General features: G+C 49.9%; 1 protein-coding gene across 2 annotated transcripts in view; it reads left to right on the forward strand.

The window, feature by feature from the left end:
• The window catches only part of ABCA13 (ATP binding cassette subfamily A member 13), a 321,989-nt gene that overhangs the window by 112,488 nt on the left and 189,541 nt on the right, over nt 1-19,960 (forward strand). For both annotated transcript variants that reach the window (XM_082692779.1, XM_082692780.1), the window contains exons 28-31: nt 2,221-2,334; nt 5,107-5,197; nt 12,567-12,743; nt 14,499-14,805. In XM_082692779.1, the coding sequence (XP_082548905.1) occupies nt 2,221-2,334; nt 5,107-5,197; nt 12,567-12,743; nt 14,499-14,805 (689 nt within the window). The remainder of the gene's footprint in view (nt 1-2,220; nt 2,335-5,106; nt 5,198-12,566; nt 12,744-14,498; nt 14,806-19,960) is intronic.

Genomic DNA, 19,960 nt, shown 5'->3' on the forward strand with positions numbered 1-19,960 from the left:
TTCCTCAGGTTGGGTTCCAGGAACTTATTTTAGGAGCGCTCACAGGTAGCCTGGGTTCTTTCTGCTTGGACATCTGAAGATGGCCTGCGCACAGGAGTTCTGGGTTTGTCCTGTTTCCTCTTAGAGCCAGAGTTTGTGGTTCACCAACACGGACCTTTAATTTTGCAGAGAAACTATCTGAAGCTACATTAATTTTTTTTTTCCATCTTAAGAAGCTTCTTGTGTTGGGATGCCTGGGTGACTCAGTCGGTTAGGTGTCTGCCTTCACCTCGGGTCATGATCCCAGCGTCCTGGGATGGAACCTGGAGTTGGGCTTCCTGCTCATGGAGGAGCCTGCCTCTCCCTCTACCCTTCATCCCTGCTCATGTTCTCTCTCTCTCTCTCTCTCTCTCTCTCAAAAACATAAACAAAATATTTAAAAAAGAGAGAAGCTTCTTGTGAAATCTTGGATGTGTATTCCACTTTCAATTGGAATTCCAGATTTTATGAGATCTGTTAGATACTCGTCTGCTTGAATGGTTGCGCCTGTTCTAAGAAAGGCTCCGAAACACACAGACTCAGGGGTTCTTGTGAGCAATAGGGAGTTTTCTTTCTTCTGTGGTTCCTGACTCTGCTCTGTCCCCTTTCCTCCCCTGGGTCTGGAGTCCTCCTAGGCTTGGCTCTCCCACATCTGTCCTGGATTGTCTTATTTTCCCTGTGTCTCGTGGTTGTCCTCTGGGGGATGGGACGCATCCTAGGTTGGTTCTGCATGGAGATTTGTCCTATTGCCATTTCCGGGGATGCTGCCCATCTGCCGTTGGCTGACTGTAGGGTCAGCGGCTTAGAGGTCAGTCTTCAGCCCAGATCGCAGCTTCTAATTACTCCTTTCTTGACCCTCCTGGACTCGTTATGAAAATACAAGGCCGAGATGGTCTATGTTTTCTCCTCTCGTTCATGTAATCAGCTCAGATGAAGAGCTTTCTCTCTTCTGTTCACGTGTTGGCCTCATCACTTGACCACAAGGGTCATGATGCAAGCCTTAGACATAGTGGATCGTGCTTAGCCCATGCAGGCAAACAATGGCAAGGGTATGAGTGCAAATGGACTGAGGGAGGAGAGGCTCCAGGCCTTGCTGGGGTTGGAGGGCACTGTTCAAGTGTGCTCCAGCCATGGCCCAGGAGGACCCTGCCCTGTCTTTGGGCTGGCAGCAAACCATGACTTTGCAGAGCATCTTCTCTCTTCTGGGGCAGCTGTTTTTGGCTCCTGTGCTGGTGTGGCCTGCGGCATGAGGAGGGTCTCCTGGTGACCCCAGGGACGTATGGTTGACCTCCCAGACCCTCTTTACTCAGCCTTGTCTTTATGGCATGTAGACCATTTCAGGATTAAAAATAGAGTAATGTTGCCATAGCCACTTTTCTGGATATCATTTTCTATTTCACTTAAATCATTTCTGAGGATAGAGTTGTTTTATCTTTAGAAAAAAGGCATGGGATTTTTGTGTGGGGAGGGTCACTGACTAAGAATATGTTTATGATACCAGATTGTTTTACAGAAGTCTGGTGCTCATTTGTCCTGCCAGTGGCAATAAAGGATCAAATATAGGTGGTTGTCCTCTATCTTCAGCAAGTCTTGGGTATCGTAGAACAAATGCATGGTATTACCCAAGAACATATATATTTTTAATTTATTTATTTGAGAGAGAGAGTGAGCTTGAGAGAGAGCATGAGCAGGGGGAGGAGCAGAGGGAGAGGGAGACACAGACTGTCTGCTGAGTGGGGAGCCTGATTCGGGACTTGATATCAAGACCCCAGGATCCTGACCTGAGCCTAGGCCAGCCGCTAATCCAACTGAGCCCCCACCCGAGTGCCCCCAGAGAGTATATTTTGGAGGAGGAAATGTGGACAATCATGATTTTATGTTTTATGTAGCTGGCGTGTACTGGGGACATCTGCTGTTCCTACAATGAGCTCAGTTCTGGGGCCCCCGTGCTGGATGGTGGACGGCATTTGCAGGGAGAGTCCATGAGAGTGTTCTCAGGGCTCACCTCCGAGATGAGGATGCGAGAGCCAGTCACCTGGCCTGGGGAGGCGTCGGTGTCCTGCTGGTGACCTTGGTGGATCTTTCCTCTGGTGGCCGGTCGTGTCTCTAAGGCTTCTCCCACTCTTGTCCCCACACAACCCCTAAGAATCTTCCTAAGGCAGCACGACCGAGTCGGAGACACCCACGTGTGCTGTTTTGCAGGCAAATCATACGTTCCGTTTCGTGGACAAGCTAAAGACGTTAACAGGAACGCTGCTGAAAATGTCCAGCATGTTTCAGAATGGAGGAAGTGACCAGATGCTCGACCAGCTGCAGGTGAGTGACAGCCGCCTTCACACCAGGGGTAGGGGCAGTGGGAGCAACTGCAAGGGTGCACTTTGAACTCAGAGTGGCCCCTCAGAGGAGCCCACAGAGCCCCTCAGGTGTGGTTGTCTGCTGACTAATAATATTGATCTAGAGTTGAATGTGTAAGTCAGCTTTGTGAATTGTCAAGGGCTTGATTCGTGCCAGATGTCATTATTATGAGCATGATGAATAATTTAATAGTATTTGCCTGTTCTTTAAATTCCATAAATGGAGGGGCTCCCGGGTGGCTCAGTCAGGGAAGCATCTGCCTTTGAGTCAGGTCATGGCTCAGGGTCCCGGGATCGAGTCCCGCATCGGGCTCTCTGGTCAGTGGGAAGTCTACTTCTCCCTCTCCTGCTGCCCCTACCCCTGCTTATGCTCGCTCTCTGTCAAATAAATAAATAAATAAAATCTTTTTAAAAAAAATTCCGTAAACAGAGTCACAGTTCTGTACCTTAATTCTCTTCTGAGTGGTTTGCGTACTTTTCCAATTGTGGGTCTACTGAAAGGGCCAGTCATCACTCCCTGACATTCTGTATCTACAACCTAACATATTCCAAAATTCTGGGGGCTGTGGTTTAAGATGGCCAACTCCTGCCTGACAGCTGTGAACTTCAGAACTTCACAGGAGGTAGGCCCTATCATAACCTGGGACGTTTGTGTAACCGGAAGTCCCCTAAATCTGACCGCAGGAGAAATCATGCTTACCTTTTTATTCTGTTTGGTCTGTTTCTTATGCACCAGACAAGTAGTCCAAGCGATTCATCGCTCAGGAGCCTGCCCGGCTGGCTTTGATTCCTGGTCTAGCCCAGCAGTGGAGTGAACTGTCCCAGAGATGTGGGCAGTTTCTCCTGGGGGGTCCCGTGCCAGGGGTCCCTTGGCTTCTGGCAGTAGGCCTGGCAGGGTGCTGCTGGCCTGGGGCAAACCCAGGTGGTTTCAGAGCCCAGAAACAGCCATGAGTCCCATCCTGGTGTTTGATAGTCTGCGATGCTGGTTCTCAGCAGCCCCCGCTGTGTGAGTGCAAGGGCTCTTGTCATCTTCTTGAAATTGTTTGCTCACGGATTAATTTGTTAATACTGGGATCAGCAGGCTTTTTCTCTAACGGGTCAGATCATAGATAGCTTAGGCTTTGAGAGAATTTGTGCTGCCATTGCAAGTAATTACATGGAACATCGTGAACAACAAACGGAGAGTTTCCGAAGTCATGTGAACACCTAACTCCCCACCACCCCCAACCCCGGGATCCACGTGGCTCCGGGGAGAGGTCCTCCCATGAGCCAGCACCGTGTGCCAAGCAGCCATGTTAGAAACACAACTCCTTCTTCCATTGCCTGAGGTTCTCGTCTTTGAGGACAAAGCGTGGTGAGTGGCTCCCCATCTCCCAGTGTGGCAATCATGATCGGGGAGTGTGAAGAGCCCTTGGGGGTATACCGTCTGACGCCTGTATTCCACGCCTGGCTCTTGCCACCAGACCAGACCCTTTCTGCTCAGTGAAAAGCAAACGATCCCCTCTCAGAGATGTGGACGAGCACAGATGATCAATACACAGGAAGTGCCCTCCCTGGTCTGGCCTGCGGCAGATGCCCAACAAAATTCCAGTAAAAATAAAAGTAAAATAAAAGTGCGCCCCAGTGTTTCACAAGGAAATCCTGTCATCCGTATGCAAGGGTCATAGAATCCTCACATCCAGGAGGCAGAGGCTGAGGAATCACAGACCTGAATTTAGAGGGTGGACACTGAGAATTCCTTCCTAGAAGTCCTAAGTTTCGAGGCTGTGTGCTCACACAGAGTCAGGTCATGTGTCAGTATTCTCTAGGGAATGGACAAGTTCCAGAATCAGTCCCCGTTCTGCCAGCCCCCTCCTTGCTGAGTCCTGGCTCTGGCCTCACGACCTCAGAGTGTCCCCCTCGGTCTCAGTGGGCTCTTGGCCATTGCCAGGGGCATCGATCAGGAGGCAGGCTTTCATTCCAAGCTCCTTGGGGAGCCCTCCTTAGTGAAAACATTGGCGAAGAAGATTTGGAGCCATCAGTATGAAAGAGGGATCACGTGGATCATGATCTGTGAGTTTCTTCCGAAGATGACATTTGATGGCCAAAAAAGGTTCAGGAAATACAGAAAGCCTTCCACAGTGGTTTCTTGTGAGGGACCCTGTCTCTATAACTGGCATGTGGAAAACACACTGGAAAAGAGCTTTTAAAAAAGCTATCTCTTTAGTTTAATATTTGTTTGTTTGTTTTTAGAGAGAGAGCGTGTGTGTGCCCATGGGTGTGTGAGCAGGAGGGAGGGACAGAGAGAGCCTTAAGGATTATTTTATTTCATTTAAAGTAGGCTCCATGCCCAACATGGGGCTTGAATTCATGACCAGAAGAGCAACAGTCATATGCTCTACTGACGGAGCCAGGTAGGTAGGCACCCTGTAAATGAGCTTCTATAAAGCATCACCCTCTCCTCTTGTTAGAAAATTCTCCTGAAAAGTCAACTCTTACATCATTCTTTGTTTTCAGTGGCCGTGCATAATTTTGATGACAGTCTGAATTGTCAGGGTCAATATTCTTGTTTTTCATGGTGGGGTCCTAATCAACAGTTATCCTGTCATTTACCATGATTTTTGGAACCTCTTTGACCAAGATTCACTTTACGTGTCTTTTTCTTGTATGATGAAACTTCAAATAAATCTAAGAAGAATCATTTAGTAAGGAGGAAATGAGATTATTTTTATTTACGCTGTGTTATTTTCCTTAGGAAGCCCTGAGGAACAAGTTTATAAGAAACTTTATAGAGAGCCAATTGCACATTGATGTTGATAAGCTGACGGAAAAGCTCCAGACTTATGGTAAGTAGGTGGGGTGTGTGAGTATAAGCGGTGGGCGTGTCCATGGGTGTGTCCTTTAGGTGAGTGGGTGTGTCTTGTATGTGGGCGTATCTATGTAAATTAGTGGGCGTGTCCACTACATGGGTGGGCGCGGCACAATCCACTTACCCAATGGCCCACCACTGGCGCCCTCATCCTTCCACCTCCAAGGTTCTGGGTGACACTGACAGGTTGCTCTTCCTCCAAGGTTCCTCCTACCTGAAGTTTTCTGATTTATGGAGTCAGGGCTTGAGTAGCAAGGAAAGTGGTCAAAAAGGAAGGCCTCTGATGTGAATGCAAGAATTAATGAGACTTAAAACAATTAATGAGTTTTTGAAACAAATGAGTGTTCCTGAGTTAATAGTTGATTAATAGTTGAAAGCAGATACATTGACTTGAATATTTGGAGCTCAGGTTAAAAAGTTCTATCAGCCCACCAGTGGTTGTATTGCGTCTTCCTAGTTAATGCATGAGTTCATTTAGATATTGAACAACTATTCACTAAGAGAGCTGGGTCCTGTGCCAGGATCTGGAGCCCCTGCTCACTACTGCCCAGGGCACAGATGGCCATGTTAGGAACAGTGATGTGGTGGCAACATTGGGTTTTGTCAGGAGCATCCCAGGCAGGATCTCAGGAGCCCTGCTCTGCTGGGTGGTCCCCTGAGGGAAGAGAGGGAGTCTCTGGCTTCTGGTGCTGCCTGTGCCCTGGAAGGGGCTGGTGGCCATCTGTGGTGTGGGGCAGAGGGCCGGGCATTGCGAGAGGCACCATGCTTCCCTCTTCTGAAAAACACAGACATGGTGAATTTACTCCCATAGAAAAGGTAATGAATTTAAATTATTTCCCTTTTATTTTATTTCTTAAGCAGGCTACCTGCCCAGTGCAGAACCCAATGTGGGGCTAGAACTCACAACACTGAGATCAAGACCTGAGTGCGTCCCTTAACTGACTGATCCAGCAGGGTACCCCAGGTTAATGATACTTGAAAATAAATGTCACTGCCTTAAGTCATTTTTCAAGTAATTAAAAGTACTTCTGTATGTTTTACAAAGATTCTTTCTATAACTCTGTAGGTAGAGAATTTGATCACCTTACTCCATGCATCCTTTTAAAATCACAGGCTGGATCCATTGGAAGAGCTTGCCAGTCTTGATCTTGGGGTCATGAGTTCGAGTCCTATGTTGGGTGTGGAGATTGCATAAAAAATGAATAAATAAAACAACAAAAAAATAAAATTTTTAGAGAGATCATCTATTTCTCTGCATTAGAACCAGCATCTGGAGCCTGTGGCCAAAAAAGGAGCATTTGCAAGTAATTTGTAGCAATTTCACAGAAGGTTTGTCCAGTCAGGCTCTTGATTTTATTCCTTAACTTTTTAAAGGTAACTGTTGGATTGTTACAAAAGCAATTTATGCCTGTTGTAGAAATATTAGGAATACAAAGAAACCAAAAAAAAAATCTATGCATAACCTCATCATCAGAGGCAGCCTGGGGCTAATTTTTCAGACAGATTTGCACGGCTCATGCGAGCGCGGGTATGTGTATTTTCACAAAAATGATCACACTGTTTACAGTATTCTGCAAACAGCTCATAAATGGATGCTGGCGGTTCCTGCATGGTACAGTTGGTTAAGCATCTGACTCAGTTTTGGCTCAGGTCATGACCTCAGGGGTTTTGGATGGAGCCCTGCATTGGGTTCCTTGCTCAGCGGGGGTTCTGCTTGGGCTTCTCTCTCTCCCTCTGACCCTCCTGGTGGTGCTGTTTCTCTCTTTCTCTAAAAATAAAATAAATAACATCTTAAAAAAAAATAAAGAATTGGATTCTGTTGCAAAGATTCTTCATGTCTTTCAGGACTTCTTGTTCCTAAAAGTCTCCTGTCCAGCCTCCTACCACATCCAGCCCCTAGCACAACCTACTTTAAACTTGTTTAGCTGTTTCTGTGGATTGTATCTTTGTATCATGGCCTGATACATTATGTATCATTCTATCTTTACATAGCAGTTAATCCATTTCCCCCGCTGGGAGAGATGCAGCCTTGCTTCTTCCTCCTGGCCCCATCGCTCCCCTGCGGTGATGTGATCGTTTTCCTTATAGCCACATCACGACCAGATGAATACAGTTCTGTGCAGAATTAGGCTGCAGGTTATAATGATGTTTCCTTTCTCACAATGTTTCCCTCTTCCTAGGCTTTCTGTTCTTTGGCTCCCCAAGTCCCCTGCCCTCCATGCCAGTGTGCCACCCTTCTGGGGGTGGGGGGGACGGGTTCCCTCCGTCTGTGTGGACAGACACCTTCTGGCTTGCCTTCCTGCCCCTGGGGCTGGCGGGTACCCCTGAGTGCTCCCAGGAATTGCCTGCTCTGTTCTCCCAGGTGGGAAACCAAGTCTCCTGGACTCTTCAGCCTCCCCACTCTTGTTTTATGATCCTGTTTCGCTGGTTGATATCTTAAAATGTCAGTCTGCAAGAGGGTGCATGGGAGAAGCATTTCCTGAGCAATTTTACTGTATAAATTCACTGTTACATCTGAAGGGTATGTGGGAATATTCCCAATTTCACAGATACATTTTGATTTGTGTTCCTCTCTCTCTCTCCCTCTTCATACTTTTATTTTTTTGATCAGTCTTGTCAGAGGGTAATAAATGTTGTTAGTTTTTTTTTTTTTTTAATAAAACAAATGTTTGGCGTTAGTGATAATTGTGTTTATTTTCTATTTCATTGACTTCTGATTTTTTTGCATGTTTATGTGTTTTGTTTCTGGTTCTGTCTTTTCACACTCTTTGGTTTGTCACCTTTTTTCTTTTTTTTCTTTTGGTAACTTCTTGAGAGAGAGATTTAGATCTGTGATTTCCACCTTCTTTTTCTTTCTTTGTGTGTGTGTGTACACACATACTTATGATGACACGCTTGCCTCTAGACATTGCCTCATTGCCTCTCATAGGTTTTGATGTGTTCTGTTTTCATTAGCATTCACTGTAGTGTGCTTTTCTGATCCTTGGGTTGTTTGAAAGTTTATAGCTTATTTTCTAAATATCTGTGATTTTCCATTTATTTATTTACTTTTTAAGATTTTATTTATTTGTTTGTTAGGAACATGGTGGAGAGAGCACAAGCAGAGGGGGCAGCAGGCAGGGGGAGAAGCAGGCTCCCTGCCAAGCAAGGGGCATGACACAGGGCTGGATGCCAGGACCCTGAGATCATGACCTGAGCTGGTGCTTAACAGACTGAGCTCCCCAGGTGCCCCCTTACTGGTTTTTTGTAGAATCATTCTATCTGTTATTCACAGGTGTGTGTGAAACTTCCCATTCGGAATGTGGACTTGTCTGTTTGTCCTTATGTTCTGTCAATGTAGGGTTTATACAGTTTGAGGCTGTGTTTTGTCTTTTATTGCTAACATGTTAGATATTTATATTTTCTTCCGTCGGCTTAGTTTGGGGCTGCTGGGTGAGTCTGCTGGTAGTGTCCGTGGCGGGTGAGGCCTGCTATTATGTTCTGTTTTCAGGTGAAACAGCGTTTCCTCTCTGGGATTCGGGTGCAGGAGTTTGCCGGCTCAGTTCCCTGCCCACCTGAAGCTTTCGAAAGGGCTCCTCCTTGTCTGAGTCCCTGGCCCGGCTTCCTGGGTGGTCGAGACAGCATATTTTATTCCCTAGGAGATGGGGCTATGAACCAGGCCATCAGAACAGGACCAGAGCCTGCACAGCTCATGGTGTGGGGACCTGAATGGGGCAGAGTGTGCGCTGAGCCCCCTGCTCTGCCGACAGGAGAAGCCATGGGCTCTGCCTTCTGCTCAGCTGCCTGCAGGGCTGTGAGTGCGCTCTGATTAGGGTCCCTGGAGACAGAGGCTGGAGGCTGTGTTCAGCCACGGCAGGACTTCAAACAGATTCTTGGCTGGGGCATGGTGGGACAAGCAGCCCTAAAGCTCTAAGGCCCTTTGTCTTTTTAGATTTGTTTTAAAAAAGTATTTATTTGATAGAGAGTGAGAGCAGGAACAGGGGAGAGGGGGAGAGGGAGTGGGGGAAGCAGACACCCTGCTGAGCAGGGAGCCCGATGCGGGGCTTGACCCCAGGACCCCGGGATCACACCGTGAACTGAAGGCAGACACATAACCATCTGAGCCCCCCAGGCACCCCTTGTTTGTCTTAACTCGAGGCAATCTGCATGCACCCCAAGGTCCCTGATGGGACGAGGCCATTGTTCATCGTTCTGAGAACTGGCCTGCCCGCTCCATCTGCCATGTTGGCTTGAGTGCTGATGGGCTGCCTGACTCCAGTCATGTGGGGCCAGAAGACCATGTCCACGACAGGTGGGGCCGAGTCTCCACTCCCCTGCCTGGGCAGGAGCAGGACCGGCCACCCCGGATTATACTCCCGGTTTCCCAAACACGCTCTCTGGTGGGAAAGGCCCAGGAGCCGCCCTCAGCCGTGGCTCTGAATTAGACCCCAGTGGGTGAGCTTACAGAGCATGTGTTCTGAGATGCGTCATTCGCAATGTAAACACGCCCTTGGTTTGAACCGTCCTGTAAAATTCCGTACTCTGCAGGTGTCCCTCCAACACAAGAGAGCGAGCAGCAGGCATACCGAGAGCCCCTCACAACACAAGCTTTGGTCTCCCTCTTTCTAGTTGTTCTGTCTGCCGTCATCTTGAAGGGTTAAATGGAGACCACTGGGCCTGGCTCTCTTCTCCAGCAGTTCTTAATGTCAGCGTGAGCACTTCTTACACGGGCACTGAACAAACTTTACTTCTTAGAACAACTCCACAGGCAAGATGGTTTTCCTCCCATGGAAGACGAGGATGATGAAACTTTGCAGATCAAAATCACTTTCCAACACAAGGGGTGCCTGGGTGGCTCAGTCTGTTAAGCATCTGACTTGATTTTGGCTCAGGTCATGATTTTAGGGTTGTGGGTTCGAGCCCTGTGTCAAACTCCCATATAGCTTGTCCTCCCTCAGTTCCCCCTCCCCTGCTCATGTGCGCGTCCTCTCTCTTCTTCTATTTCTCAAGTATACAAATAAAATCTTAAAAAAAAAAATCACTTTCCAATGCAAAACATGGAATCTGCTCCAGGTGCAGAGCCATGTGCTGCTGACGTCCCTGCTACCATTCTTGGGCTCCCTGTAGCAGTTACTACGTGGGGATGGTGTCACTCTTCCTGTGCCCCAAGCTGCCCCCACCCAGCCCGTGTGTCTCATGCTGTGGCTTTTGATGGCTGTGTGTGTCCCTGCACACGGAAACCTCTGACCTCAGCCCCCACCCACCATGCTCAGGAACAATAGAATGAACCCCCCCACAGAGCGGACGGCATAGCTGCTGCACACGCATGGGCACCTGCCCTCACAGCGACATTTCACAGTGTAAATGACGTCTCCAGAATGTGGTGCGTGGATGCTTCTTACAAGGCATCCCAGGTCCCGGTGAGTCACGGAGTTAACGTGGTGCCTCGCCCAGAAGCATCACCTCTGCTTCAGCAAGTGCTGAAGCAGAGGTGATGCTTTTGCACAGTTTTTGGCCTCGGCTCTGTCCCTGCATCGGCCGAACTGAGCCAGCTGTGCAGAGCCTGGCATCTGTGTTTCTGCAGCAGACAAACCGGGGCTGAGCGCTCTTTCTCGGTTGGGGTGGAGCTGGGGGTTGGTGATCTGGAAGTCTGCTCCCCAGGCTGGGCATCGCTCGGATCCTGGGCTGTCCTCTGAACCAGCGTCTGATAAGCTGATATCTGATCGGATCAAGGATGCATATTCTGTCTGTGCCTCTGGCAGGGATCGATCTTCTCTAATATATTCCTAACTGTGGTATCAGGACGCACTGATCGCGTGCTCGGCCTGCTCTGGACACCGGCAGTGCCCGAAGGCTTACCGGCATTATTTCATGTAATCCTTAGCAAGGTATCACCAGGCAGATTATCATCATCCCTGTTCCCTAAGCAAGAAATGTAGGGTGTCAGGGCTGAGCAGACACAGCTGCCTCTCAGGGAGCAGGGGGTGTTGACCCCATCTGACCCTTGGCCATGAGGCCCCAAACATTTTTCCCCAATAGTAGGCCTGCTGTGTCTCCGTCTCTGCAGAAGATGTGGTCCAAACTGAGAGGCTCTCCTTCAACCAAACCCCTGTGGGCTCCCATTGAGCAGAGAATGGCTGGCCCTGTGAAAGCAGGCCTGGTGTCTCGGCCTGGGATCCCGAAAATCTGCTCAGGGATGGTCCTTATGGAAGTGGGTCCAGTGGCTGAGGGAAGGGCCACTACGGTGTTTAAGAGCTGCCCCTTGGCTGTCTTATGTCTACGTGGTTCTATGATTCATTGTGTTTGTGTGTGTCGTAGGTGTGTAAAAACATGTCAGTGTGTTTCCATGTGCATTTACCCCTTCTTCCTTATGAAGTCTGGAGCAACTTAGTCTCTGGGGGTCTCTTAAGGAAGGAGGCCCAGAGGGATGGGGTGGCCTGCCCCAGTGGACTGCAGACACTTTGCCCCAGCCCACGGTGATACTGTGACATCGCTGACCCACGATCATCCCTATCTACTCCCTGTCATCATGCTGAACACCTCTGGAATCGTGTCCCTCCCCGGGCAGGGTTCTCGTGTTCTTCTGCATCGTTTGGCTTTCCCACATCTCTCTGACCTGTGGTCCAGCTCTTCCCTGAAGCCAGAGCTCACATACCGCATCCTCCTCCACATTCTGTGCTGAAGAATGGGCCCGCTTTACTCCCCGGGTCTATTTCCATTTCAAAGGCACAAACCTGGGCAGAGTGCACTAGGATCGGATTTTCATGGTGACAATGCCCCTTGATCCTGGGTCACTGTCTCTGCAAAGTTAATATGACAAAGCGAGTGACTTTCACAAAATGCCCAATGTGATGGTGAAGGCATGTTTTCTGGAATTTCTCAGTGCCAGGTTGGAACAGTAACGTGTTTTTTTGCCGGGTTCTGTGTGCAAGGCCTTCCGTGCTGCTCGCAAGCCTGCCTCCGATCGGCTGCTTCTGTGTGTCACCCACCGCCCAGCATCCCTGGGTCATAGGCTCACCCGCTGAGCTTCCACGGCTTTTCATTCTCGTGTAAGGAACGGCGTCACAGGACTGTGCTCAGAGAGCACAGTTGGGACTCCTGGCTGGCTCAGTCAGTGGAGCCCGAGACTCTTGCTCTCAGGGTCACGAATCTGAGCCCCACCTTCTCGGAGCCTATTAAAAACAAAAACAAAAACAAACAAACAAAAAACCCAAACAAACCCCAAACCAAAACCCAAAAGGCAGAATTGATAGCCAGCCAATAGGTTAGCATATCTTGCATACGAACAGAGTGTGACTCAAGAAGGGATTTTTTCCTCCCCGGGACTGAGTGAACTTGTAACGTCCTGTCCCGCTTACTGTCCTCAGGAGGGAAGTTGGACAAGATGTTTGCCCACGGAGGTGCCGGACGCATCCGTGTCCTTGGCCGCGTCTTGGTGAACCTCTCCTCCTGCGTGGTGCTGGACCGTTTCCAGGCACTGGAGTCTGTCGCCAGCCTGGAGGCGAAAGCCCGTGAGCTTATGCGACAGAACAGCTTCTTGGCTAGTAAGTATTCTGTGAGAAAATGCACTCCTGCTGGCACCGGCTCCCAGGGGGCTTGCCATTTTCCGTATTTCCCCCAAACGTGTGGGCCAGTAACTCAGAAAAAGACCTCCTTTCCCGACACAACGAAACCAGGCAGAAAGACTCACCTTGAGTCAATGAGTTGTGTCTGTCTGTGTCTCAGATCCTTGGCCCCACACCATTCCCAGCACCTGTTTTTACTAGTTTATGGTGTCATTTTACCATTAAATCTCACACAATAAAATTATATCTTTCCTGGTTAAAGTTATGCTCACATCACTTTGACTCTTATCTTAGTATCTTGACATCCTGAGTGTGCGGGGAACGGGGAGACAACAGCCAGTCCGACTTCATCCATTCATGCCCATTGGTTCAGGATGCACGAGGTGTTCTCGAATCCTGAATGAACATTGCATAATTTTTTTAAAATCTGGGTTTGTATGAGTTTGCATGACAGGACCACAGATCACATGGCTTCGACGACAGAAATCTCTATTCTCTTGGGTCTGGCCAGAAGTCTGAGATCCAGGTGTCAGCAGGGTGGGCCCCTTCTGAGACCATGAGGGGAGCACGCTCTAGCCTCACCTCAGCCTGTCAGTGGCTGCCTTCTCCTGGGTCTCTTACCAGGTCAGCTTTGTGCGTGTTTGGGTCCACATTTCCCCTGATGGAGGACACCAGTCCTACTGGGTGAGAGCCCACCCTAAGGACCTCCTTCTCACTTGACCATCTCTGTGAGGACACGCTTTCCAAGGGAGCTCACCTTCTGATCTGCTGGGAGTTAGGACTTGCACATGTGAACCTCAGGACTATCCCGTCCCACCCCCAACAGGCACTGTGTATGAAATTCAGAGAATTCATGTGCCAGAATCGAGTCCCTATGTTCACATTTTGAATGATCTTTATATGCAACAGATGAATCATTGGACATTATATCCAAAACCAATGATGTACTCTATGTTGGCTAATTGAATTTTTTTAAAAAAGATTTTATTTATTTATTTGGCAGACAGAGATCACAAGTTTGCAGAGAGGCAGGCAGAGAGAGAGGGGGAAGCAGACTCCCCGCTGAGCAGAAAGCCCAATGTGGGGCTCGATCCCAGGACTCTAAGATCATGACCTGAGCTGAAGGCAGAGGCTTTAACCCACTGAGCCACCCAGGTGCCCCTGAATTTAAATTAAAAAAAAAAAAAAATGGAATGATCGATAACCCCAAAGACATTGGTTCCTTTTTGGAAATCGAAATCTAACTGACACACATGACATCAGTACAGTGTGACAACTCTACGTCCTGCCTTGCTCACCACAGGCAACGCGAGACCTCCTGTAACCATAATGTTGACCACAGTCCCTGTGCTGTTCCTTCCATCCCTAATCTTCTCCTTCTACAACCCAAGACTGCACCTTCCGTGCCTCATTCTCACGCATGCATCTCTATCCCAGAAAAGCAAAGTCTGATTATCTGAGCAGCCTGCTGTCATGTTTCAAGTCCTGGAAAGATGCAAAAGAAATCATTTTGTTACATTAGTAGGCTATTTTGTTGCAAATAACCAGGACACACAGCAGGTGTTTATATAGATAGCATTGCCTGCCTGCCTGACAGGGAGACTCAGCCATGCCTCTCCAGGGCGTGGTCGGTTCCCCAAGAGGGGGTTGGGCTGAGTCTCATGGCTCATCCACCTTCCCTCGACTCCTGCCCTTAGGGTGTGATGACCCCTGTTTTCCCTTTTCTGCCGACAGGTGTCATATTCAACACTTCCCTGGCGGACAGGAACTTGGGAGCCCCGTCCCTGCGGCTGGCACCCCACGTCACCTACACTATCCGGACCAGCATCTTATACAGCATGAGGACAGACTTGGTGAAAAACCCTTCCTGGAAGTTTCATCCTCAGAGCCTACCAGCCGATGGGTTCAAGTACAACTACATCTTTGTCCCTTTGCAAGACATGATCGAAAGAGCCATCATCCTGGTGCATACCGGGCGGGAGGATGTGGAACCGGCTGTGCAGGCACAGGCCATGCCGTACCCGTGCCACACCAGGGACCTGTGAGTAGACACCACACATCTACCTCACCCACACCCCCATTTTATGGAGGGATATGCTTTGCGTTTGGACCCCTGCCTAGAGGAAGTCTTGGAGCTTCTCTGTAGTCGCTCCAAAGAACATTTTTTTTTTAAGATTTTATTTATTTATTTGACAGAGAGAGATCACAGTAGATAGAGAGGCAGGCAGAGAGAGAGAGGGAAGCAGGCTCCCTGCTGAGCAGAGAGCCCGATGCGGGACTCGATCCCAGGACCCCGAGATCATGACCTGAGCCGAAGGCTTAACCCACTGAGCCACCCAGGTGCCCTCCAAAGAACATTTAAAGAAAGTCCATTTCCCCTTCTAATTCCTTCCAATTGACTTAATGATGCCCAGGGCCATCCAGACACAGAAGTGATTGTTGAGATGACGGGATCCTGTGGGACTTTGAATTTGACACCAGGCATCTGTAGCTCTAAAGACCCTTCAGAGTGAGTCTGGACAGTAGTCACAGGGGTTTCGCGAGTCGGACTCCAGATGTCCCCCATCTGAGCTAGGGAAACAGACAAGGTCACGTCCTCTCCTGTGCCAATCCAGAAAAATTCGGCCTACTTGCGGGGAAGAGCGAGATCCCCAGAGGCCGGGGACTGTGACTTGGGGATGTGTGGGACAGTCTGCGAACACATAGGAGTTCACTGGTGACCTGGCAGGTGCCGTCCCTGCGGGAGAGAAGCGGTGGTCAGTTACAGGCTAGAGCAGCTGGACCACAGCACTTGAAGGTGGGGGGCAGGCCAGGCAGGGCTCACAAAGTGGAGTGGGGGGCCGTGTCTGACTGGGATGTGGACCCCTGGGTGCAATCGGGTGGTCAGCGCCCTGACAGCCACGTGGCTGAGGTCAGTGGGGGGAACTCAGTGCTGCGAGATACTCTTCCTCTAACCTCTTGCCCCAGGCCCAGACTAGGCTGGGGAGCACAGGAGGAAAAGGCCGGAGGGGAGGTCATCAGGGGGACCACCTGGGATCTGTTTGTTAGGAGAGCAGGCAGCAGATGCTGTCCTTTAGTGGGACACCTGCCACACAGAAGCAGGGGGACTGGGGTCACGCTGGCAGGATGGGCGTCTTGATGTCTTATGCCCTCCTTGTCTGGGCACATGCTCTCCACACTATAACTCACTAGTGCATTTTCGTGAAACCAAAGGTGGTGCCACAGGGGAGCCTGTGTCGTCCTGACAGTGACTCTCTTGGGGGACTAGAGTGTGGCAGACAGACCAGAGGGTCAGAAAGACAGAGACCAGGGTGTCATTTTAACCCAGGGGCCGCCTCACGGTGCAGATCACTGCGAAGCCCCTTCACCTCCTTCTTCATAAAATAAAAGCATTTCTTTCCTTTCCAAATGACGATAGTTTTGGCTTTGAACATTTTCAGCCACTGCTTCTCTGCTCCTACATTATTTTTCTTGGCGGCAGCTGCTTCATGAGCAGAATTTGAGAAAAAGGCTTTTTCTGGCAAAGCGTCAGGTGCCAAACATCACAGCAGCCCATGTGCCAGGGTGTTGTGGGGATGAATGACCTGCTTCCAGGTACTGGGAGAAATCGACTTTTTATGATGCTACCTTCTCAGTTGGATCTCGGGAAGACGGCACTCTGTAAGCCTCTGTCTAGCTAGTGATCTCCACCGTGGGAGAGGAGCCCTGGGCCTGCAGGGAGGAGAGGAGGTTCCCTCGGGTCTGTCGCACAGACGAGGCTGGGGTTACCTCACCCGCCCCCACGCAGGGTGGCTCCCCGGGGGTATGCTGGGCAGAACGGAACAGCACCCAACCCTGTCAACGGCTTCATGGCGAGTCTAAGGTGGCCCATGTGGTCCGCTTTCCTTTCCTGCTGACCGTGGTGCTCGGTGAACGGACTTTGTGGGAGGAGAGGGACATTAATGTGTGCCTCTTCACCCCTTGATGGTAGGTAAGCTCTTGGACTGAGGCCCATTCGGGCCTCGGGCTGGAGTGAGCGGAGTGCCCTGGCGGGATTCCGGGGTCACAGGCTTCCTTGATCCCGTCTGCTGTTGAAGCGTGGCTGACGTGCGTGGGGGTTCCGCAGCTGTGTGTGGCTCCCCACGTTCTGTGTCGCCGTCTGTCACCGTCTACTGGACCATGTTATGGACCATGCCATGCGTGGCATCTCCCGGACTTACTTAATTTACAGCAGGGAGTGCTTCGGTCTCCAGCCCATCACCTGTTTCGCCCATCCCCCTCCCCTCTCCTGCCAGTTTTTCTCGGTAGTGACAAATCGCTTTCTGTTTTATTTTTCTTGCTAGTGTTGTTTGTTTATTTATTTATTTATTTGTTATTGTTGTTGTTTTAGATTCCACATATAAGCACAATCATGTGGTATTTGTTGTTTTTTGTCTGACTTATTTCACTTAGCCGAATACCCTTGAGATCCATCCATGTTGTTGCAAATGGCAAGATCTCATCCTTTTTTATGGCTGAGTAACACACACACACACACACACACACACACACACATCTGTATAAATATCTGTGTATAATGTATCCTAATACATATATGAATATATGACATAGAGTACATATACACAGCGGGACACTTTCCAATGGGTGGAAACATTTCTGTCTTGAGCTGCCTGACCGGTGTATCCTGCTACCATCCTGGGTCATGGACTCATTTTTACTCATCTCCTCCCTGGGCTCCCAGGAGTCCTCAGAAGTCTTACTCTACTCCTTTGAAGGAGGTGAAGACCTACTGTCCTTTTCTGAAAGAGTCAAGCTTTGGAGGCTCTCATGGCCTTATATCCTTCTTTCATTAATAGTTTCCAAAGGTGCCTGTCTCTTGAGGGCTGGGTGTACCAGCAGAAGCCTGAGGCTCCGTGGAGATCCTATAAGATCCTGACACTCAGCCATCTGAGGGATGGTCCTGAAGTCCGGCTTCGACCACAGAGCACACTCCTGTGAAATTTTCAGTAGCTCCCTACTACTCACGGATTACATGGTCCGCATATAATCACTAGCTAGACAGAGGCTTACAGAGTGCCGTCTTCCTGAGATCCAACTGAGAAGATAGCATCATAAAAAGTCAATTTCTCCCAGTACCTGGAAACAGGTCATTCATCCATCCCCACACCACCCTGACACATAGGCTGCTGTGATGTTTGGTGCCTGACGAATTATGTGGTCGTTAATTGACTTATTTGTTCAACTCTATTTCTATACCGTTTATCGGTCTCGAGACCTGGGTGAGTCAGTGAAGGGACAGGCTGAATCCCTGCTCTTGAGCCCGAGCTCAAGGACGCGGTCCACGCATACAGGAAGCAGCTTGAGTTGAATACAGGGAGGAGGTAAGCCCCGGCCGGTAGGAATGAGGGTGGCTAGGAGTGCCCGGAAAATTATTAATGTGGTTAAGGTCAGCCTTGCCAGGAAGGTGACGTTCAATCTGTTAAAAAAGAAAGATTCCACTGAGTAAATTTAAAGATCAAATGGACTTTGTTCAGGGATTCATGAATCAGGCGTTAGTCATCGTCCCTTTCAGCAAACACGAAGGCACGCCTGTAGCTGTAGAAAGGGGAAGGCTTTTAAAGGCAAAGCAAGAATGTTTTAAAGAAATTATTAGCCAAGAACACATTGTTTCAGGCAAGGTTGCCCTCCCAAGGGGAGCCTAAGGGGTCTTTCCGGGGCTCCCTCTCCTGCTGACCAGATAATCCCGGGTTGACCGGTTAAAGCTTATGTACATTCCTAGTGGGCTGGAACTTAGGCTAAGTATGACCTCTTGGTTCGCTGACCTGGGCTCAGCCCAAGTGACTCTTACAGGCCTGCTCTCTCTCTCTCTCTCGATCTTTAAAAATATATATATATTTATTTGAGAGAGAGAGAGTGGAGAGGCAGAGGAAGAAGGATAGAGAAAATCCCAAGCAGCTCCTGGCTAAGGCTGGAGCCCAACCCCACAACATTGAGATCATGACCTGAGCTGGATTCAAGAGTTAGATGTTCAGCTGACTGAGCCACCCAGGGCCTTCCCTACTCCCTCCCACATTGCCTCTCTCCCAGAGACACAGGGAGTGCCCTAAACCAGAGGAGCAGCCAGTGCAAGGGCCCTGGGACAAGGGCGGCCTGCAGTAGAGTGCACAAGGGCAAGAGGGTGGGAGTGGAACTCTAAAGCTACCCACAGAAATCCCGGCTGCCGGTGGGCTGAGGGGTGTGTATGGCCGCTGGATGGTTTTATCTGGAGTGATGCCATCTGCCTCAAGGCATGAACGCTGGCATGGGCCTTCATCATTAGCAGGCTAACATGTTTCCCCACGTGACTGTGGCCTGGTCTAACCCAGGGACGGATTCTGGTTGCTTTCAGAGGGAGGTGACAGATTTGAGGAGGGTGTGATGGAGAGACATTGAGTTGGACTACTGTCTGAGGGTTGAGATAGGCTTTGGGAGTGGTCTGGGGCCAGTGGGTGAGGCTCCCACGTGGGGCAGATGGGTCCCCAGGGCCCTCTCCAGGAGCTGCCTCCGTGGAGGGGAGGGTAGCCAGGGTGGGGGGGCGGGCAGGAGAGGCTGGAGACAGGGACAGCACACCTGGAGAATGGAGTGTGGACCTCCCAGGAGCCCACTGTATGCGGGGGGAGGGGGAGAAGCGGGTGGGAATCGGGCAGCAGAAGAGAGGGTTTTGTCTCTTTTTAAATTATTTTATGTTATTTGTTTTTGGTATAGGGTCTGATCTGTTGGGAATAGTGGAGCAGGAGGGAAGAGATAATAATAATGAATATCTCCTCCTTCTTCCTTCTTCCCTCCTACTCTCCTCCCCCGCCTCCCCCGCCTCCCCCCTCTCTCTTCACCGCCTCCATCTTTACCACCCCACCTCTCTCCTCCCTCCTCCAACCCTCCCCCTTCCATCTTCCCTCCTCCCTCCTGGATCCTACCCCCCTCTTCTCCATGCCTCCCTCCTTACACTCCCCCCTCCTCCTCCTCTTCCTCCCTCCATCTGTCTCTTTCCTTTATAATCTGCCAGCAGCCCCTGGAGCTGATGTTTGGAGGGGCTGACACTGGGAAACGCTCCTCTGGGGTGGCAGACTTGGGTGGGAGCGGGACGTGCAATACAATTTAAGGTTCCTTCCAGCCCCGAGATTCCCAGGTGGTTATCACAGGACAATTTATGGTGGGAGCTCCAGGGGGACTTCATGAAT

This window comes from Mustela nivalis, assembly GCF_964662115.1.
Source record: "Mustela nivalis genome assembly, chromosome: 12".
Taxonomy (NCBI): domain Eukaryota; kingdom Metazoa; phylum Chordata; class Mammalia; order Carnivora; family Mustelidae; genus Mustela; species Mustela nivalis.